Source organism: Mandrillus leucophaeus, unplaced genomic scaffold (genome assembly GCF_000951045.1).
Source record: "Mandrillus leucophaeus isolate KB7577 unplaced genomic scaffold, Mleu.le_1.0 Scaffold1392, whole genome shotgun sequence".
Classification (NCBI taxonomy): Eukaryota; Metazoa; Chordata; class Mammalia; order Primates; family Cercopithecidae; genus Mandrillus; species Mandrillus leucophaeus.
In genome coordinates, this window is record NW_012101357.1 from 361,398 (window position 1) to 383,889 (window position 22,492).

Sequence of the window (22,492 nt, forward strand, 5' to 3'; positions counted from 1 at the left end):
TCTTCTTAAAAGCCACTCATTTGAAATTCTATCAGAAATTTATATGCCTAAAATATTCATTACCTCTGTTTTAATTATACAAGAAACTTACAACTAAAATAGTCTCCCAATCATCTAAGAGACCACCACTTAACAGTATATTAGATGCAAACATTTCAGATTTTCCCCATGAGCCTGAAATTTAAACATTCAAATTTGCAAAACAGAAGTAAACTGGAATAAAGACATTCACAGAAAACTATTTCATATCCATTAGTTATCATTTACACATCAAATACATACAGCATTAAGACCAAATATACAGAATTTCCACATTTATATACAGTAATCAACATAGTGCACAATTCAAATCTATCTTACAATCAAGTGTACAAGTTTAAATATGGCTTTATAAACTACTAATAACTCTGCTAAAGTAACTCATAGATCCAGAAATAAACACTGAAATGCCACCTTCACACTGGGGTCATCATTCAGCAAGATGCTAATCATTGTGTTTGCAAAACAGATGGTACAGGTAAGTGCTTCCAGGTGGTGTCCGCCCGTTAGCCCCCAAGTAGCTGAAATGTGGGTTCAAATTATGCCAACATTGGCCCTTCCTATCTCAGATACCTGAAAATAAGTCTGCACATATTCCACACATTTGAAGATACAAGATTATAAACAAATAGAAAAAAAGACATGTAATCAGTGAGATGATTAATTACCAGACATTATCAAAACATGTTTTTCAGATTGTTGCTGAAATTCACAGACAATACATCCTGCATTTGCATTATCTGGGTACCACCCCACCCCTACTTTCTTTTCTTGTTTTGCTTAACTCAGTGGGTTGTTAAATCTCTCCGGAATTTTCAAGGCATTCTAGATCAAGTGGTCCCAAAAGCAGAATTAAAAAGTGCAATATTAAAGGTGACATCAAATTGTTCATCCTTCTCTTCCCCAACCAAAAATGCCTATTTTAAGTAAAAATAATTAAATACGTTGACCTAAAATCATGTGTCCATGCTTATTTTATATCTGCTTTGCCACAAATGGTATATACACATTCTCTAATCAATTACAGGCAGCTGGGTGCTACGCCTAAAGACCCCTTGTCCCATTCTCTAAACTCCATTGAGGACCAGAAAATATACTTTTAAAATGTCCATGTTTGCTATGGTTTTTAATGTTTACATCAGTAAAACAGTATATACATATACAGCAGTGTATACATATATACATATATATCATAAATAAACACAGGGAGGGGCATGCTCAGAAAATTTTATTAATGGGGTGAATAAGCACAAAGGTTTGGAGACCACTGCCTAAATAGGGATGATCTGGGCTGCCTCCAAACATTTAAAAGACTTCTCTAAAACAAAATATACATTACTTTGTACATTTTATATTTATAAAATGGAAAATATATGCCGCAAACACTCTTGAGAGACTAGAAGGAAATTCCAAAAGTAAAGGAGTAAACATCAGGACCAGACCCTCTAAGTTGCTAAGGTCCCAGGCCTGGCTTCAGAAGGGGAATGGGGGACATGAGCATAGAAATTAAAATAAAGATAAATGTGACTTCAACACTTCCTGCACTGGCCACTTGTATATGCATAGACAATCCCTCCCTACGTAGATTGCACTTGTTTTGATTTATAAACCTGTACTTTTCATTATTTTAGCAAGATGGCACCATCTAGAAAACTTTCAATTGCCTGATACATCTCTACCACAGCCATACCACATGGTTGCTTGAAACTTTGACATTTGTTACTGTTTTCTTCTCTCCTCTTATTCAGCTAAATTCTAATACCACCAAATGAAGGACTCAGACCCTAATTTTTCCAACATCACCATGGAAAAACCATCGCTGTCATCAACATTTGAGTTGTCAGACATTTGGCATGATGTAGATCACTGGGAAAAAACATGTGTTTAAAATAAGCATGTTCTGATCCCACGAGGCTTATTACTTGCAATAAAATCATTTTGACAGCAGTAACACAAACATGTCACCCCTACTGAAGCAGAAGTCTTTAGCCTTATTTCTGCAAAAAACAAATCCCAGGCATAATTTTTTACAGATAAAAATACAATCATTTGGACATGGTTTATATTTTAATAAGCCAAATATAATCTCTTGTAGAAGAGAAGCAAATACGAAAGAACATTTCCGATCCTGAACAATGAAAGAGGAAAGAGGAAAATTATTTTTCAAAGAGGAGGAAGATAGTAAATATTCATGGCATCCCTCTTTTTTAGCCCTCAATGAACAATTATATTATATTCCCTCTGCTATTTGTTTAGCCACCATTAACTAACATAGCAATTCAGAAGTTGGATCTTATTTTTTTAGAAGCCATGGGGTAACTAAAAACAAAAAAGGTATTAAAGAAGGAAAAAAGCTTAAGCATTACTGATAAATGAAAGTTACTCTATTCCAGAGCCACAAATAAATAAAAATAAATGCATGCTAGTGGGGGGTGGGAGGTGAATTAGTCACATTTAGTAACACAACTTTTTATAAAGTTAATTGATGATGATATATATTGCTTTATGGTTAGTGGATTGTTTCAAAAATGCATGATGGCCATTAAGTTCATTGCTAAAATTATTTGTGTACAGAACACCAAAGTACCGTATCCATCTTTTACTGCAGATGACTTGTTTTCCCACTGAAATGGTCAGTTTGGTGCTGCTAGACCATATCTATAGGTTATTTGTTTTATTATTGCAATGGTCCCCTTTATTTGTCTACCAATCTGACAACTTAAGGCAATCATCCCCATGAAATTTGAGCATCCTAGTTTGTCATGGTCCAGCCAGCAGCAGGAGTTTTAGAGGGCCTAGGTCTGGGGACAAGTTCCTTGCTTTGGCGAAAGCAGAATGGTTGAGGAGGTCACCCTGTCAGCTCCAAAACAGCTGAGTCCCTTTTTTTAAATCTATGTTTCAGTGCCCCCTGTAATCATCGCTAACAGGCAAGGCTAATGTTGCTGGTTCCAGCAGTCTAATCTCAAAGATTAAGGAAACTTAAATACCCTTAAGATATTCTTGCAAGTCAGAGACCAAAAATCTGAGTTTCTACTAAGGAATTCAGACGAGGAAAACATGCCACAGATGTTCACATCCACCCTTGACACTAGCAAGAGTCTTACAGGTAAGAGGCCCCTCCCTCCTCATCCACCAAGGGGATCCTTTTGAACTTCCCAAGTTATATCCAGACCACAGGAAGCAACTGAATAAAGGCCAAGCACTTCACAATCACATGTGATTGATCCCTGGACCTGTTAAAGATGGGTTGCCAGAGCCCAGCATTTAGCCTGGGAAGAATTTGTCATTGAATGTACTTTTATCAGTTCTAGTTTGACTTAAATAGCATTGCATATAAAGGAGAACAAAGGATCTTGGGTCATAGTCAGGAACAATAAAATAACTGTACTCTGTTAAAAATAAATAAATAAATAAATAAAAGAAAGAAAGAAGAATAACCTGAGTTGTTCCCTATCAACAAAACACACCAACCTTTTATTGAAAATACACTCAACAATTGTTCTACGAATGAATGAATGAATGAATGAATGAATACAGGAAAACCTGATTGTGCAGATCTTTCTTCTGTAAGGAAAAATCCAGCCTCTTCTCTCCCACCTTCAGCCAAGGCTGGTTGCCCTATCCATGCAGAAGCGGTGGGTTTCAGGGCTGAAATGAAGCACACTTGGCCCTGAACTCATTTTGATAAATCAATTTTGGGGGTGGTTAAAAGATAAATGACAAGGACAACAACAAAATCCTATCACTTTCAAAATTTCAAACCTCCAAAACAAAATTTTCTCAGATAACCTAAGAGCACTTCTTTCTTCTTTTCTGTCACTCAAGATATACTGAACATGGATAATAGAGATTACTTTTGCTTGCATAGCCTGTACCAATTTTTCTTCTCTCTGGCTGTGTTAAAAACAAGAACAAACACAATGATAACATTTAAAGACTCTTGGGAACAAGACTTTTTAACTGGGTTCCATTAACCCCCTGAGAAAACCATGGATAATTTCAGAAGGTCTCTAAATTTCCTGAATTTATTTGTAACATTTTATATATTTGCATATATGTATTTTTCTGGGAATAGGGTATAGAACTTTCATTAGATTATCAGTGGAGTTCCTGACACACAAAAAGTGAAAAATCACTATTTAATGGTACGTGACCCACTCTGAGCATCTTTCCTATGCAACCTTCAGGGAAGAAAATGATGAGTGCTTCATTTTCAAAGGAGGAGATTATAATCAGCTGGGAAGCCTTCATGTGAAGCTGACGAAGTCAGACCTTGAGAGATGGGCATGACTTGGGACAGTGGAGCAGAGACTAGAACATTTCAGAAGGACTGGCATGAGCAGAGGCACAGAGGGGAGCCACATGAGGCTTTTTTAGGCAATGGCAAATGGATCAACCTGGCTGCACTGGATGGCTCTCATGGAGGAGCTATGCAGACAAGGTGAATAAAGGTGAAAACACCAGACCCTAAGGAGTACCCCTCACCCTGAGGCAATGCCACACCCCATCAGGGCCAGAGCTTTTTAGAAAGATTAATCCATTTGTAGTGGGTGGAATGGAACAGGGAAGTGGCCAAGTAGGTAAAAGAGGCTAGAGAAGTCTAGGCAAAAAGGGATGCCCTGAAATCAGAGTTCTGTGCTGTTCTATTTGCACTCTGCAACCAGTGTAGATTCTAGGGCCAGGCACAGGGTAGGTGCTCTGTAAATATTCAGCAAGTGAGGGAATGGACATGGGTTCTTTAAAAGATACATAAGAAAGTATGAGGAGTCTTGGTGATTTGGGAATCTATCTTGCTATTCTTCAGAGTCTAGCAATGCCCTGCAGAGTCTAGCAATGCCCTGCACTGATGAAAGGTCTCTTGTATTGGTCTTGACCAGGCTGAACAAAAGTGAAGGATTCCAAGCAGGGAATGGCTGGAGACGTGCTGGTTCTCTGAACACAGGGTGACTTCTCAGGTAACATGCATTCTATAAGACAACAAAGCCAAGGTGGTATAATGGAAAGAACCATCAAGGGCAAGGTGGTGTAATAGAAAGAAACCATCAAGGGCAAGGTGGTGTAATGGAAAGAACCATATTGACCTCAGTGTTTGGTCCTGCCCTTCAAATAAGTATGTATGTGACACCGAGCCAATAAGGTGCTTTCTACAGCTAATTTTGAGCACAGCTATACATTTCTATGACTCTACATTTTCTCTCAAACAAATATAAGCAAGACCCACAAGGCCAAAATCCTTAGTATGTCTGTTCCTTGAACCTTAGCTGTTTCACAAAAATATACTCTAATACCTCAGTATACATGGGCAGGGCTAACTTGAGGAGTAGACTGCAGTCGTGATTCAAGTCCAAGTTGTTCCAAGTCTGTGATTAGTCTCCCAGGTAGCCCACAGCCTTCGTAGTGTCACTTTCTACAATTCATTATGTAACAACAACAAATTGGTAAATGCTGACAATATAGTTCATCTTTGCATAAATATAGGTTGTCCTTATATCTGTTCTGATGGAGAGTAAAGCTCAATGATTCTGCTCATTAATCTTGTTGAGTGAGAGTGCAGGTGGGCAAAGAGAGGTGGATACAAGAGCTTGATTTACTTTTACAATGAGAGGTAAAAAAGGAACAAAAAGCCTATGGGTCTTTTGTCCAACCAAAAGCATCTGTTAACATTAAAGACCACATACTTCAAGTTATCTTCCAGCAAAAAAGGAAACACAGAACTTGAACAAGAAGCCAGATGACCAAAATGTCCCTTAACTTCTTATTGTTTTTTCTTATAATTAGCACCTGTTCATGAAATGGGAGAACATTTCAAATCTGGGTAGCTTAAGAATGAAGCACATAAAATTAAATCTTTCTGGATAAAGACTCACACCATGGTGACTTTGTCTTGGTTATTCTGTTTGCATAACCCACCTTGGGAAAGTAAAGCAGGAACATACTCTAGGGCTCTAAATCAAATTGACACCTACAAAATGTTGATGCCCAGTCATACGCTGTCAGGCAACTGCCCAAGACTCCAGGTAGCAATGTCCATTCATGCCCCTGTAAGAGGTACCTGGATGGAATGACTTATTCTACAACTTCATTTTCAAAGTTGGTTCTCCACATACTTGTATTCCAAGTAATACAAAATTAAAAACATATATGAATCTACATTCTCATAACTTAATCATCCTTTGAGAGAACATACATCACACTTGGTACTGTACAGTAAGAATAAATTGTTTATAGAAAAAAATTCCAATACATTTCTTTTCGGCTAAAATGTGGTGGGAAAAGGACAACCCATGCTTTGTGGAGACAGGTCTGCAGTCCACCTGTTCATTATACTCATATTTTCAGTCCAGGAGTCTCCCTAGTCACATAGAAATGCCACCATTTGGCCTTAAAACACACTTGCTAGACAGAGGGGAGGCAAACAGTCCTCCCAAATGACGCCGGAGCCTCAAATAGGCTTATCCATTCATATCTTCTCCACCACATTCTTATTAGGCATCAAACAGTCCCTTTAAATAAGACTGGTTTTAATAAGATATTAACAACTAAGTTTCCCGTGGAATAAGAATTTCTAACTTAGGGTATCTCAGAGCATATTCCCAGTCACATATGCCCTACACAATTGCTTAAGTGGTAAGCAGCCTTAAAAACTCTCCTCCCTTTACCTCTTTGTGAATCTACAGCAGTCTTTTAAGATTGTTTTGCAAATGCTATATTCACAGAGGTGTTGTTTTTTTTTTTTTCAAGTAGAGTGCATGGATTTCTCAGAAGTTTCTGTATTTTAAGAAGTGCCTCTTTAACCCCATAATGAGCAATCCTTATGTTGGTCAGAAGCAAAGCAGTTTTGTTTGCAATTGTAAAACTTGGCTCTCCTAGCCCAAATTCAACAGCCATCACCCAGGATCTCTGCCCCATGTGTCTCTGGAAAATGTCCTAAAAAAAAAGAAACTTCATCTTTAGAAATAGGGAGCCTTCACAAATATGGGTAAGCCAACAGTTCATGGAATACTTTAGGGAAAGAGAGAGAGAACGGGGAGGAGATAGCAAAAACATTAAGACTTGTTCTCAGCATTGTTCTCCTCTCACTGGGCAGTGGCCTAAAACACCAGAAAAGTTGCATTAATAAAACTGCATATAATCTAACACTGCACAGAGTGCTTTGATACAAGTATCCTCTTGCTACTTCATCTTTTCAATACATCTGTGCAAGTTTTGTTTTCAAAAAGATGTTACAAGTGGGCAGGCTTCTGCTTACAAAAATCAATGAAATATTTTCCCTTCAACTCTATGAAACCTGCCATATTCCTGAGATTTATTCTCCTCAAATAAATCAAACGTAGGCAACGTAACACTCTGGAATCAACACAGAACATGCCAGGGTGAGCTCAGGCAATGAAAGAACCACTTTTCTGCAAATACGTGGTAGAACTGAAGACTGTTTGTAGCTGTTGATAATTTGTAAAAACATTTCCAATGTTCTTTCAACAAAAGATTTTGATTCAGCCAAGATCACAGAAAGGTATGATGACAAAGTCCTAAGTGGACCTTTGTGTGTATTTCATCTGTTCAGCTTTTGCAAGTGACTGTGGTGGTGGTTGCCTGGATATGGAATTCCTTTGCCCTCAAATCTTCACATGCATGAAGTGCAATGAAGAATAAAATGCTGTGTTTATGTCGCACCACTTCCAAGAGGTTTAAAGCGCCGTACGAATGTTACCACAAGAATCCCCACAACACCCCTGTGAGGTAGGTAGGTGGAGAGTATTGTCATCCCCACTTGACAGGTGGGAAAAATGAGGCACACAATAGTTAATAAGAGATTTGCTCAAAATCACACAGCTAGTCACTGGCAGGGCTTAGAATAAAACGTATACTGATTAGCACCCAGCACAGTGCTTTGCACATAGTAGGTGTTCGTTGAATATCTGTGGATTTTATTTGACTTATGTCTCAACATACAATATACACACATAAAGTACAAGCAGCCACCATAAAACATTTATCTCCTACATTTTCTCTGATGATATCTCTCATTGCTTCAAATCCTGGTGGATGAAGGAGGTTCAAGAATCCATCTCACAACTAAGACCTCAAGGTTGAAGAGGATCACCATAAACACTATCAGCTGACAACCCGCTCTTACACCTGCTCTACCACACAATATTATTAATAGTTTTCTAATGAAAACAAAAATGGATTTCAGGAACCATGCTGACATTATTATTTTTTGCCTGTTTGTTTTCAATGGAGTCATCCGAATGGTTCTGTGTTTTGTTTGTACAAAAAAGAAATAAGGCTGCTATAGTCCAGTTAGCATGTGAAAACTGTGCCAAGCACGAAGATCTCCTCCCAGCTCGGATGGATTGCTACCTGGGAAAATGGACCGACCCAGGGAGTGGCAGGTGCCAAGGAAGAGCGTCAGCGAGGCTGGACGTCACTTGCATTGTTCGTGGTCTGTATAGTCATCCATGTCCACATCCGAATCAAAGAGTGAGTGTCCGGTAAAATCCGTGTCTGGGGTTCTGGAAAAACTGTTTTCTGCTCCCTCGTCTTCAAAGGTCTCTGTCCTTGAGTAAAAGCTAAAATCCAGCAGCGGGGTGTGGGTTTTGCTGCCTTCGCTGCTCTCCTCAGACTCATAGATGGTGTTGTCATCATCGTGGTGCCACTCTGGCCAAAATTTCCTCCTTATCCTCTCACAGTACATGGCAAGGTTGATCAGCTCACCTGCAGTGTGGTAAGGAAAAGCAAGGATTAGTTCTCAAAGGCAGCAGTCTACCACGTCTATGGTCTGTGTTCCCCCAAAACTCCAATGTTGAAATCCTAACTCCCAATGTGATGGTCTTAGGAGGTGGGGCCTTCAAGAGGTGGTTAGTTCATGAGGGCCAAGCCCTCATTTGTGGGACTAGTGCCCTCATAACAGAGGCCTGAGAGAGCTGCCTTCCCCGTTTTACCACGTGAGGACACAGCGAGACAGCACTGTGTCCAGGAAGCAGGAAGCAGGCCCTCACTCAGGCAGGCCCTCGCCAGATCCTGAATGGACCAGAGTCAAGATCCTGCATTTCCCACCATGATCCTGCATTTCCCAGACTTTCCCAGACTCCACAGCTGTGAGAAATGCATTCCCGTTGTTTACCAGAAACCAAGTTTACAGCATTTTGCAACAGTGGCCCAAACTATGACATCCAGCCACTAGGCTTTCTGAGAAACTGGAATAGTGGGGAAGGTAAACATTAACAGTATTTTTCCATAGAGATACTGTGAAAATATTTAGGTTTTTATGCACATAATAAAAAACGGTGAGTGAGAAAAGTTAAATTCAGTGAGTGAGCAGAATGAAATGAAGAAGTGAGTCTGATGATGATGAGAAGTGGTGGGGTAGTTTATCCAAAATGGCAGATAAACTACCATCATTTGGCTTTAGGAAGCATTTTATTATTTTCTGTTTACATATCAAGAGAACTAATGCTTTGATTGGTTCATATATAAATTAATTTATATTCCATGAAAACACATCAACTGTTGGTTGCATTAAGTCAGCCAGAAGTAATCGTTTACTCAACAAAGTTTTGCAATGTTGCTATGGGCTGAGTACCATGCCAAGTAGCTGAAAAAAGTTATGTTAGGACATACACTTTCCCCCCAAAAAAAATCCATAAAATGGATAACTCAGAATTGTCTTTATGGATAAGTGTGCCTGCAAACACACTTAGCATAAGATATTTTTAAATTTTTACATGAAATTGAACAGCGGTACTCAGGATCCGGGTCCCACTCAGTCACTAGACTACTTCTTTTTTACATGAATCAAAGGAACTCTTGTGTTAAGTCACTATTACTGTCTAGGCATTTGTCTGAAACGTGACACTCTACCTGGCCTTCATTTCCTAATTCCAAATGAAACACAAAGAAAGAGGGTGAGTTTCTCCCTTTGATCCAGCAGATGGCAACATTGCTTATAAATATATAATTTGCTACTGTCTCTTATAGGACATTATTACTCTAAGAGTATCTTTGGATTTAAGTTATATAAACATTCATTTATAGTGTAAATAATCCATGTTTTAGTGCAGAAAGTTAGAAAAAACAGATAAGCAAAAAATAAAAGCATTACCAATAATCCCATTCCCCATAATAACATTTTCATTTATGTTCTTCCAGAAATGTATACTTACATATACATTTACATATATTTACATGTGCTATATAGGATTTACTACCTATTCTTTATCTTATCCTACTTTTTTCCACTTAACAATGTACAATAAAAATCTTTGAATTTCACACTCTGACCACAGTGGTAACTGCACACTGTTGTATGGCTGTACCGTAGCTTCAGTTTATCTTTATGAATCCCCATCACAGGCCGTTTAAGTTGTTTCCATATTAATGGTTCTGTTAATGACAGTTTGTCACTACTCTATTTAACTTTTCTGTTAAGGAAAATAACATATTCTCATTTTGGAAAATTAGAATTAGTCTGTATACAGAAACTGTACAAATACATAAAGAAGAAAACAAAAAGTACCCATGATTTCATCGATCCAAGATAATCACAATTAACATTTTGGTGTGGCCGGGCACAGTGGCTCAAGCCTGTAATCCCAGCACTTTGGGAGGCCGAGACGGGCGGATCACTAGGTCAGGAGATCGAGACCATCCTGGCTAACACGGTGAAACCCCGTCTCTACTAAAAATACAAAAAACTAGCCAGGCGAGGTGGTGGGCACCTGTAGTCCCAGCTACTCGGGAGGCTGAGGCAGGAGAATGGCATGAACCCGTGAGGCGGAGCTTGCAGTGAGTTGAAATCCGGCCACTGCACTCCAGCCTGGGCGACAGAGCGAGACTCCCTCTCAAAAAAAAAAAAAAAAAAAAAAAAATTTTGGTGTAAGTTCTTTCAGTATTTTTTCTATTTACCTATTGCCATTATTATTACATATTATCTCCTGTAACATTATTGTAAACATTTTCCCATGTTGTTAAAATTTTTCAAAACTTGATTGCTGTTTTGCTTACACCCCCTGCAAATCATAAACAAAGCAAATCCCCCTGCTTCATGGATCCCATGGACACGTACTGGTTCCAGGTCACCATTTCCAGTCTTCTCAAATTATAACAGCTCAACCCCCACTATGTAAAAATCTATTCTCTTCTAAAAGATATTTGTGCACATGCTCTGGAGCCAGAAACTCAGAAGTCAACACCATTGCTCCTTTTGAGGAGATGCAGCCTGGAAAACCTTCACTTACTTTCTCCCTCATGGGGACAGTCATGAAACGCCTCAACAGGTATTGCTGCCAATGCCAGGGAACCAAGAATTGAATAAAGATGTAAAGGCAGCAGCAAGAGAAAATAAAATATGTAATTGGGGAGGTAAAGAGACATCAAAGATGAAATACAGTCACTTCACAGTAGAACCTGGGGCCAGCCCTGTTTGACTCAATCAAATCCATTCCTTACTAGCTTTTCCTACAGAAAATCAGAATCTGTTCACAAGATCCACGGGATCTATGAATACCACTTCATTCATGGCTTTTCTTTCTACAGGCTTGTTTCTTCACCTTTCTCCGGAAGAGTTGCCTGCTCTGTGACCATGTGACATTAATACCACTTCAGTATGTAATAATAAAAATTAATAATCATAATTATATAGTTATATAGTCCTAACTGTGTGCCAGGCATGTGAAGTGCTTCACTCACCTGTTGAATTCATATTAACCTCCTTAGTCCTCATGCCCTTCACCTCCACTCAGCTCTCTACTGATGAGCTGACAGCATGGCCTGGGAATTAATAGTATTGCACTACCTGTCATGGAATATTTTTCTGTAATTATTCTTGAGGTCTCAAGACTTGTGAGGAGACAGGTGCCACCCCTTAATGGCAATGAGTTACCATAAAAGAAGTGATCATTCCCACATGTAGTTGAGAAAGGGTTTGCTTTGATGAGCCAAGAGCTGCGAGCCCACACACTCCTCAATTCCTGCCCCTGATAAAGAGTGAAACAGAGTGGACATCTACAGTTGGGTTTTATCTTTTTCAGGCTTTGCCTATCCCTTTCTGTGGCTAGATTCTCCATCAGCTGAGCCACTTAACATGCTACTGGACAAAAGAACAGAAAAAGTTGGCAGTAGAAATAGGTTGTGTGGAGTGGTCGGGGTGGGCGTGTGTGTGTGTGTGTGTGTGTGTGTGTGTGAGAGACAGAGATAAGCCTGTGTTAATATAAATGCCTATACAGGCTGGGCGCAGTGGCTCATGCCTGTAATCTCCTCACTCTGGAAGGCCAAAGTGGGCGGATTACCTGAGGCCAGGAGTTCGAGACCAGACTGGCCAACATGGCGAAACTCCATCTCTACTGAAAAATACAAAAATTAGCCGGTCGTGGTGGCAGGCGCCTGTAGTCCCAGCTACTCAGGAGGCTGAGGCAGGAGAATCACTTGAACCAGGGACTGGACTGGTACCATCCACTGGACTGGTAAAAAAAAGTCTGATAACATCCAATGCTGATGAGAATGTGGAGGGTCAGGCATTGTACTACATGGCTGGCAGGGGCATACATTGCTATAACCTTTTTTGGAAAGTAATCCGATGTTATCTATCAAAAATTTAAATGTGCATATCTCTTGGCCCAGGATTTCACTTTTAGTACTCTATTCAACTACAATGAAAGCAGTGGTATGTAAAGATATATGTACATGGATATCAAATGAAGCTTTTTTAAGCAAAAAAAAGAAGAAAAGTAAAAGATGAAAACAGCCTGAATCTCCATCAATAGGTTTTGATTAAATAAATTAAGGTGCATCTATGCTATAGAATATTGTGGAGCTGTTAAAATGATATGATATTCTGTTAAGTGAAAAAAACAAGTTATAGATAATGTGTATATATAATTCCATTTAGTTTAAAAATAGTGAAAATAAACTGAAACACATATATGCATATGCAAATCTGTACATGAAAAAAAGCACAAAAGGATTTACATTAAATCCTTAATATTGGTTATTCTGTGGAAATAATATTGGACATGGATGAGGAGAAGGCCATAAATTTTTTAAACTATACCTTTGTAATTCAACTTACTGTAACCATCATGTATTACTTTTCATATTTAAAAATCCAATAAAATCAATTGGTAAGAAACAAAGTGATATTCTCAGACAACTCGAGAGGATATTTATCAGAAAGTCGAATGCCCCTCTACCCAGAAGATAATCCCAGATAGAATAAAGACTTGGGTTTCTCAAATGGAAATACCCTCCCTGCTCTTTGAATAAAGTAACACATTTTATATTCCTGTATTCCTCTAATTTCTCTAATAATCAAAACATTCTGTACAATTTGATGGTGAAAACATTGTCAACCAAATCCAGAATCCAGAACTAAGGTTCTCCCAGCTGCCAATCATGCCAGGCAGGAATGCGGGTGAGAGAGAAGCCTGCCAATGTCTCACAGCAGCACCTGCCAGCCCTCAGTCACGAACCAGCAAATAACTTGGAAAACCGAGGCCAACATCCAAACACACTCATTTGCTCTACAGGTATTTACTCAGTACCTCCCTGTTCCAGATCCACGCTAGGCGCTGACTACACCCTTGGTTGCTCCTTTTAGCATCTGTCATGCAGGCATAGAGGACACTGAGCATATATCCTCTTCAGAAAAATTCCTAAAATACTTGAATACTGTAGTGAAAACACCCCCTTTGCCTTGTCTCCTTGAAGCTAAAAAATATTAATTCACAGATCTCCAAATACAAAAGCAGGCCAAGGTAATTTGATCCAGCCCTTTCCTGAAACCCAAATCTCCTCACAGCAACCTCTTCCTGAACACTTCCCTCCAGATGGAGGACAGTAAGAGTGCAGGAGTGAGGCGATATTTACACGCTGGTCAAGGAGATGCAGCATTTTTTCCACTTTTTAATCTATCAAGTATTAAGTAAAAAGACACTCAAGTACAATAAATAATTGCTGGTGAAAGTTGCTGAATGAGGTTTTTCCTAGAGCACAGAAGGCTGGGCTCCTCCTAATTCAGAAAATCGCATTAAGGTCTGTGGTTTTTTTTTTTTTTTTTTTTTGAGACGGAGTCTGGCTCTGTCGCCCAGGCTGGAGTGCAGTGGCCGGATCTCAGCTCACTGCAAGCTCCGCCTCCTGGGTTTACGCCATTCTTCTGCCTCAGCCTCCCAAGTAGCTGGGACTACAGGCGCCCACCACCTCGCCCGGCTAGTTTTTTGTATTTTTTAGTAGAAACGAGGTTTCACCGGGTTAGCCAGGATGGTCTCGATCTCCTGACCTAGTGATCCGCCCGTCTCGGCCTCCCAAAGTGCTGGGATTACAGGCTTGAGCCACCGCGCCCGGCCTGAGGTCTGTGGTTTTGATAGGACTCTGGAGGACAGGCAGACACGCTGCAGAGTTCTTGACCCATTATGGCTTCAATTTCACTTTTCTCAGCTTTCTCAAGCTCTCCACATCGGTTCTAAGGAGCGCCCCAATCCACATGCAATTCTCTAATAAGAGCCCTGATTAAAATATCAAATCTGACTCCACATTAAGAATGTTGCTAATAATAAAGCTGAGATTTTTTCAGTATAAAATGGCAAAAATTTCAAAATAAATTATATTCAACCCCAATCAAGGAACAAAAATTGGAAGTACTTTCAGACTTTGCTCAAGAGAATATAAATTGGTATAATCTTTCTAGAAAGCAATTTAGCCATGTAGACCAAGAGCTTATGCCCTTTGAGACAGTAATTACCGAACAAGAAATTTAGCCCAAGGAAATAACCAGAGATGAGCAAGAGTATATATTTATAACAATATTCACTATAGAATATTAGTAAAAGTTATTTAAAACAACCCACAAGTCCAGAAATAGATTAATCACATAAATTACCATGTAGCCACAGGATAGGATATTATGCAACTATTAAAAATACCATTTTGAAGAATATTTCATGACAAGGGAAATGGCCAAAATACAGTTAATTTTAAAACTTTAGGTTATAATTGTATCAACATTATGGTCCCAACTTAAAATATATATATACATACTTCTATTTGATAAAAGATTAGATACATACCACAATATTAGCGATCGTTCTCTGTGAAAGATGGTGTCATGAGTTATTTTTTATTCTTTTAAAACTTCTCTATCTTTTCTAAATTTTCTTCAGTAAGCAAATTATTACTCATATTTATATGTCTATCTAGATAGATAAATGCATACATATGTATATTCAAAGCCTGTCCTCCTGCGCATCTAAATGAAGGAAACTTTCATACTATTCTACATGGTTCCAGAAGTAGCTTGTGTGGCTTTGTAAATAATACGTTGGACCAAAAAACTAATATTCATCCAAACACACTCACAATGAGGCAAGGCCAGTGGTGCTTCTGTTCCAAAGCTAAAGCAGAAAACTGCCTGAATCCGAGCCATTCACATGCCTGGGTTTCACCCAGTTCTAAAATCTCCAGGCTGCTTGTTGTTTCTACTTAACCCTTCTCATGTTACCTCTCGAGAAAGTCTCTACCACAGAGACAGCAAAGGCAGGGAAAGAGGTTGAGAGCAAATTACGGCAGTAGTAGTTTGGCTGCACGTTATCAGCTCCCGTCCAAAGATTTAGAAAGGGTATGGAACTAATGCCTAAAATGGGATTTAGAGATCCCTGTGGACTTTAATAATTCATGCTACACCAGTACCCAGGGAAAGCTGGAAGCTACTTTAAGAATCAAAGTACATGCAACTATGTGCCAAAAGCCCCCTGCAGACGATGGTGTCAGACTCCCCAGATGTGCATGAGGCCCGAAATCAATCCTCCAAAAGGCTGATTATTTCTTTTAAAAGAACACGAAATGCCTCAAGTCCTTTCAGGAAGTATTAGAGAAAAGGGCCAAATCATAACAAAAAATGCATCATTTCTGAAAGAAAAAATTCTATAGAGTCTGTGAGTTCTACTGATAATGGGGTCTCTAAATACTTCAGACGAAGTAACAGATGACCACAACAGTGTGTGTGTGCACATTTGTATGTGTATGTGCACACGTGTGTATGTAGGGATATGTTCGGGTAGAAGTGTAGGTATAACTGTACAAGTGAGTGTGTGGGGGGTGTGTATAGAGCATGTGAGTAGATGTGGGTGGGTGTGTACATGTGGGTGTGTAAGGGTGGTATGGTAGGAGAATGGAGGGAACAGAGTAGGAAATAATAGGAACAGAGAATGGATATAAAACACAGCCCTAAATGAACTAAAAGGAATCAACATCTTTTAGACCACTATGGAAAAATGTGATTAAATTAAAGGGAAACTGATATTTTAAATGCCACAAACCTCACCAATGTGATAACATATTTAGTTTAGAGAAGCTCCAGTGTATTGCAAAACAAGGAACATCCTCATAATGACCATTTAGGAAATTAAATGACAGTCCATACTATCCCTAGTCCCACTCAGCTGAACTTCCAGAAGACCTTAGATCAATACCTGACCCATTCCAACGAAGTCTGATAATGTATCCGGGGCTCTGTCCCCACCAATAAGAGGATGTGGAGAGTGAATGCTGCTGGCGTCAGCCTGGTCTAACCTCCTGGGCATGCACATGAATTGACACACACATACATACACACACACACACACACACACAAACACACACACACAGAGCTGCAGGCTCCACCACCTCCCCACCCATCTACATGACACCCACACATGACTGCTTGCCTGCCTCAGTTTCTTGTATGATTCTGCCTTGCTTGGTTCCATCCATCCATCCATCTATCCATCCATCCATTCACCCATCCATCTGTCCATCTATTTATCCATCCATCCATTCACCCATCCAGCCATCCATCCAACATTTATTAAGAGCATTCTATGTGCTATTCTACTGGTCTCTCATCTATATACCCAGCCTGCTCAGTTGGACATAAACATTTTGATTAACTCTTGTCGATCCTCTTCCCCAAACCTAATTATTGAACTTCGATCCCCACATCCCTGGCCCCCAGGTACTTGCTTAGGTACTGCCTCAAACAGTTCCCATGCAACTATGCAGGGGAAGCCTCTCCCAGAAGCCCTGGCTGCCACATACAGATGCTCCTCGACTTATATGGGGACACATCCCTATAAACCCATTGAAAGCTAAAAATATCATAAATCAGCTGGGCACGGTGGTTCATACCTGTAATCTCAGCTACTTGGGAGGCTGAGGTAGGAGGATCACTTGAGGCCAGGATGTCAAGACCAGCCTGGGCAACACAGGAAGACCTCATTTATTTAAAAAAAAAAAAAGTTTTCTTAATTAGCTGGACATGGTGTCTCAGTCATGAAGTACCAGCTACTCAGTAGGCTGAGACAGGAGGATTACTTGAACCCAGGAGTTTGAGATTACAGTAAGCTACAATCATGTCACTTCACTCTAGCCTAGGCAACAGAGCAAGACCCCATTAAAACATATATATGTATTCATATATGTACATATGTATATGTGTGTGTATATATATACACATATATATAAAGTCCAAAATGCATTTAACACCCCTAACCTGCCAAACATCATACATTAGTTTAGCTTGCCTTAAACGTGCTCAGAACACTTACATTAACCTACAGTAAGGCAAAATCATCTGGCAACACAGCACACTGTACAGTATCAGTTGTTTACCCTCATGATTATATGGCTGATTGGAAAGTGTGGCTCAATGCCACCCCCTGGCATCAGAAGAGAGTATTGCACCACACATATGGACAGCCCAGGAAGAGATCAAAATTCAAAGTATGGTTTCTACCGAATAAGTATTGTTTTTCGCAACCTTAAAGTTCAACAATCATAAGTCAAACAATGGTAAGTCAGGAACCATCTGTATATCCCACCACCCTACCCCACCACACACACACACACACACACACACCCCCACCCAAGATCTGGTCCCTTGCACATCAATCCAAGGTGAGCTGTCTTTCTGTATGCCATTTCCACCATGAATTTTACTTTTGGCTACAACCCCACACCCACTCACACATATATGCTCACCCTCTAGCATGGGTTCTACTTATCCTTGCTTCTTAGCTTCCCCTCTCATGTCTCTTGTAATTCTGACAGGCCTCACATCCAAGGTACACATCACACAAAAAAAGTACTAAGATTGTATTTCTTTGGTCAAAATTAACATAAATAATACTTTGGGCGACCGGGCATGGTGGCTCATGCCTGTAATCCTAGCTCTTTGGGAAGCCAAGGTGGGCAGATCACTTGAGGTCAGGCATTCAAGACCAGCCTCACCAACATGGCAAAACCCCATCTCTATTAAAAATACAAAAATTAGCTGGGCATGGTGGTGCACGCCTGTAATCGCAGCTACTCAGGAGGCTAAGGCAGGAGAATCTCTTGAACTCGGGGGGCGGAGGTTGCAGTGAGCCAAGATTGCACCACTGCACTCCAGCCTGGGTGACACAGCATGACTCTGTCTCAAAAATAATAAGAATAATAATACTTTGGAAAGCACTAGACTTACAAAATATTTGTTGACATTTTCATTTTCCCACAGTCTTGAACTTTTTAGCTCTACTAGTTTTATTTTTTAATTTAAGACAGAGTCTTACTCTGTCACCTAGGCTGGAGTGCAGTGGCATGATCTTGGCTCACTGCAACTTCTGCCTCCTGTGTTCAAGTGATTCTCCTGCCTCAGCCTCCCAAGTAGCCGGGATTACTGGTGCATGCCACCATGCCCAGCTAATTTTTTTATTTTTAGTAGAGATGGGGTTTTGCCATGTTGGCCAGGCCGGTCTCGAACTCCTGACCTTGTGATCTGCCCGCTTTGGCCTCCCAAAGTGCTGGGACTACAGGCATGAGCCACTGCGTCTGGCCGCTCTGCTACTCTTAGTGTATGATCTACAGCCACTCTGTTAGAACAGGAGGAGAGAGTGGCTTATATGCAAATGGCACAGAATCCTATGTACTTACAGTTACATGTGCAACATCTAAGAACGGTTTAGACTCAGAACATCTGAAACAGTCAGTGAGTTCATCAGCGTCACCCCACCGTGGTTGCTGTAGCACTGGATATACCAGAAAGTGGGGAGCCCCCACTGCCCAAAGGAAATTAAGGAAAACCAGCAAACCAAGGGCACTAGGTGGAATTCAAACCCTATTTCAGGAACAAATCTTAAGTCCCACTAAGTAAGCAGATGGAAGAAAAGCGCTAGCATAAAAACATGGCAGGATCTGTGTCAGCACTACTAAGAACATAGTCTGGGCAAGACAACAGGTGAGAAGCCCAGACTCTCTTCCATCCCAAAGTATCCTGAGTACAGAGAACCAGCCCTAGCCCTGTACACCACAGCCTGGTGTCTCCATAAAGCACACCCAAGACCAAAGCATTGGTCTAGAATTCTCCACTGGGCTACCCCACTGCCCACCCAGCCCCAGTAAGCCCCAAAACCTGAAGAGGTGTGTAGGGCTTGCCTTTGATCAGCCGTTCAGGTCTTGTCCCTGGTAAGGTCCACATTGCCTGTGCCAAGTGTCCAAAGACAGTGGCGTCAAGAGTGGAAAGCTTGGGCCCCATGATGTACTTCTTATCACCTGCAGTAAATAAAGCAGAGAAGTCACTGGGCTGGCCCGCACTACCTCACATCATCACAATGGCATTCAGCACACTCTATTACACATTCTTATACTGAATACCAAAAAGCTTTGCAGAGTCTAAATGCATGCACACCCTTTTGCTTAAAAAAAAAAAATAGAACAAAGGTAAAATGAATTAAGCAATCATGTGATACACCAACCCATAGGATAGCAACACAAGGAACATATCAAAATAAGCAGAAGAGAGAGGGCATTCATGGAAAAAAGGGAGAACTGATCACCACCAGACCTCTGGGGAACTCATCTCAAACTCTAGTTAAGTCAAGTCTGTGATGCTTAAGAACACCTGGAAGTTTGCTTAAATCGTCTCAAAAGTAACCCAAAGCAAGCACAGCCAACATCAGCACTTACATTGTTAATTTAAATACATTTCCCCAGGAAAAACAAGAAGCCTAAGCTCCTTAAGAGGTTTGGAGGTGAGATTTCCCATGACACTACATGGTCCTGGCAAGGTTCTCACCTCTGAGGACCAGCTTCCACGGAAAACATTAAGAGAAGCTATGAGGTCACAGGCTCAGCCCTGGCATCAGGCTCTCATGAAAGGATGTTTCACACTACTGCTCCCATCTCTCCGTTTCACACTACTGACTTCATCCAGGCTTTGTCACCGGACTATCACACTCAACCTATTAAAACTGACCCAAGTCAACTCCCAGGCTACTGTTAGACACTGCTGCATATGGAAGGAGCACTGGGGGAGATGGATCTGCCTAGTTCACATCCTGGCATCACTGTTATTCACTGTGGGAATCTGGTCATCACATAACCTCTACAGCCTCAGTTTTCCCATCTGGAAATGGGGATGAAACTAAGAGTGTCTATTTCTTTGGCTATTGTGAGGATGAAATGACATAACGTACATTAGCACTCATGATAGCCCCTCCCTTTCTTCAGTCCTTTCCACATCCCATCTGACACTATCAACTTCCTAAGACTTTTTTTTTTTTTTTTTTTTTTTGAGACAGAGTCTCACTCTGTTGCCCAGGTTGGAGTGCAGTGGCACGATCTTGGCTCACTGCAAGCTCCGCCTCCCAGGTTCAAGTGAGTCTCCTGCCTCAGTCTCCCAAGTAGCTGAGATCACAGGCAGCCGCCACCACGCCCGGCTAATTTTTGTATTTTTAGTAGAGACAGGGTTTCGCCATGTTGGCCAGGCTGATCTTGAATTCCTGACCTCAAGTGATCTGCCCACCTCAGCCTCCCAAAGTGCTGGGATTACAGGCGTGAGCCACTGCACCCGGCCCTAGGACACTCTTTTAATCATGTCACTCCCTTTCAAACACCTTCCATGGCTTTTGAAATGAGTTATGAAATGAAGTCCAAACTCAACTTAGAACTTAAAGTGCATTATACATTGCCTCCAACCCAGGTTCCAGCTTTATCCTTCATTCCTCCCTTATCCTAGCAAACCCGGAGGCCACCCCCATTCCCTAGCACACTTTATGCCTCCAACTGTTACACCTTTGCTCATGCTGTGCCCACCCTTTCTCTGCCCCCACAACTTATATGTGCTCACCACTTCTCTCGAATCAATTCTATCCATCCTTCAAGGTCCAGCTCCAGTCTGCTTTCAAAGTTTTCTGGTGGCAACAGGAGCTTTCAGTTCATACAGTCCTGTGTTTACATCTCCCTTTTGCACATATAGCCTTATAGGACTTTAAGGCATTTAATGCCTATTAACCTTCTCAACTATAAAATGAGAAGAATAACTGAGGTGACTTGAGCAGAGCACACAGCAGATATATCCTACCTTTTCTCTCTCAGGCTTCCTGAGTGACATTTTTCCCACAATGCTCTATACACAGTGTGTGTGTGTGTGCGCGCGCACGCGCGTGTGTGTGTCTGTGTGTGTCTGTGTGTGTGTGTGTGTGTGTGCATTTTATCTTTCCAGCTAAATTGTTAGCTCTTTGAAAGTAAGGGTCAATTCTTGCTTTTATTTAGCAAACCCTTATACCACATTTACTATATGCCTGGCCTGGTTCTACAGGCTGTACTCTAGGACTATCTACCCCTTTCACCACTCTTGAGTGACAAGCTGAGGAAACTGAGTATCTGATGACAATGCACAGGAGAGACAGGAAGGGGAAACGGTTGGAGGTGGGAACACAAGTTAACAACTGTTACAGCCCAAATGAAGCAGGAAGTGATTTTTAAAAATCATTTCTCCTATATATGTCATAAAGACCAAGGAATACCCTATAGTAGGGCAATATGCTGAACCTAACCAAATTGCCTTTTCTGGTGAGGACAATCAAGTCATTCACGTTACAGCCCTTAGTTATTTCCCATTGTCAACCAAATTCTCCATCATTTGAGTCTTATACCATTATCCAAATACTGGGGGGAAATCCAGAGAAAGTACTACCTGGACAGAAATAATAACGAAAAATCAGATACCATAAGAAGTAATTCCTAAGGTGTTACTCCTGGGGTTGCATCCCACTGGCGCCATGCCTCCACCGCACCCCTGCTGGCATTAAGTGAATGCAGGGAGGCAGAGGGAAACTGCACAGAAGCTCTCCTGCCATCCTGCTAGGGCAGGAGGGCGTGTTGGTCAGGTGGCCCAACGGTCCTCCCTATGGGATTGTACCAGGCTCAACCCATTCAAAGTCCAAACACCAGACTACCCCCATACTGGAAGCCATGAGAGGGCTTCAGGACCATTGTGAGAAGGGCTACACACAGCCTCAGAGAGAAGAAAACAGGATTTTTGTTGCGTGTGTGTGTGTGTGTGTGTGTGTGTGTGTGTGTGTGTTTTTAAGAGCAACAATGACTTCGTGATCAAAAAAAAAAAGGAAGAAAGAAAATGTTTCTTGAATTACTCAAAAGGACTCTA

General features: G+C 40.8%; 1 protein-coding gene across 1 annotated transcript in view; it reads right to left on the reverse strand.

The window, feature by feature from the left end:
- Nucleotides 1-239: 239 nt before the first annotated feature.
- The window catches only part of FAXC (failed axon connections homolog (Drosophila)), a 76,792-nt gene continuing 54,539 nt past the window's right edge, over nucleotides 240-22,492 (reverse strand). The window contains exons 5-6 of the mRNA XM_011973667.1: nucleotides 19,480-19,596; nucleotides 240-8,757 (exon numbers count right to left, since the gene is read on the reverse strand). Coding sequence (XP_011829057.1) covers nucleotides 8,468-8,757; nucleotides 19,480-19,596 — 407 coding nt within the window. The 3' untranslated portion in view covers nucleotides 240-8,467. The remainder of the gene's footprint in view (nucleotides 8,758-19,479; nucleotides 19,597-22,492) is intronic.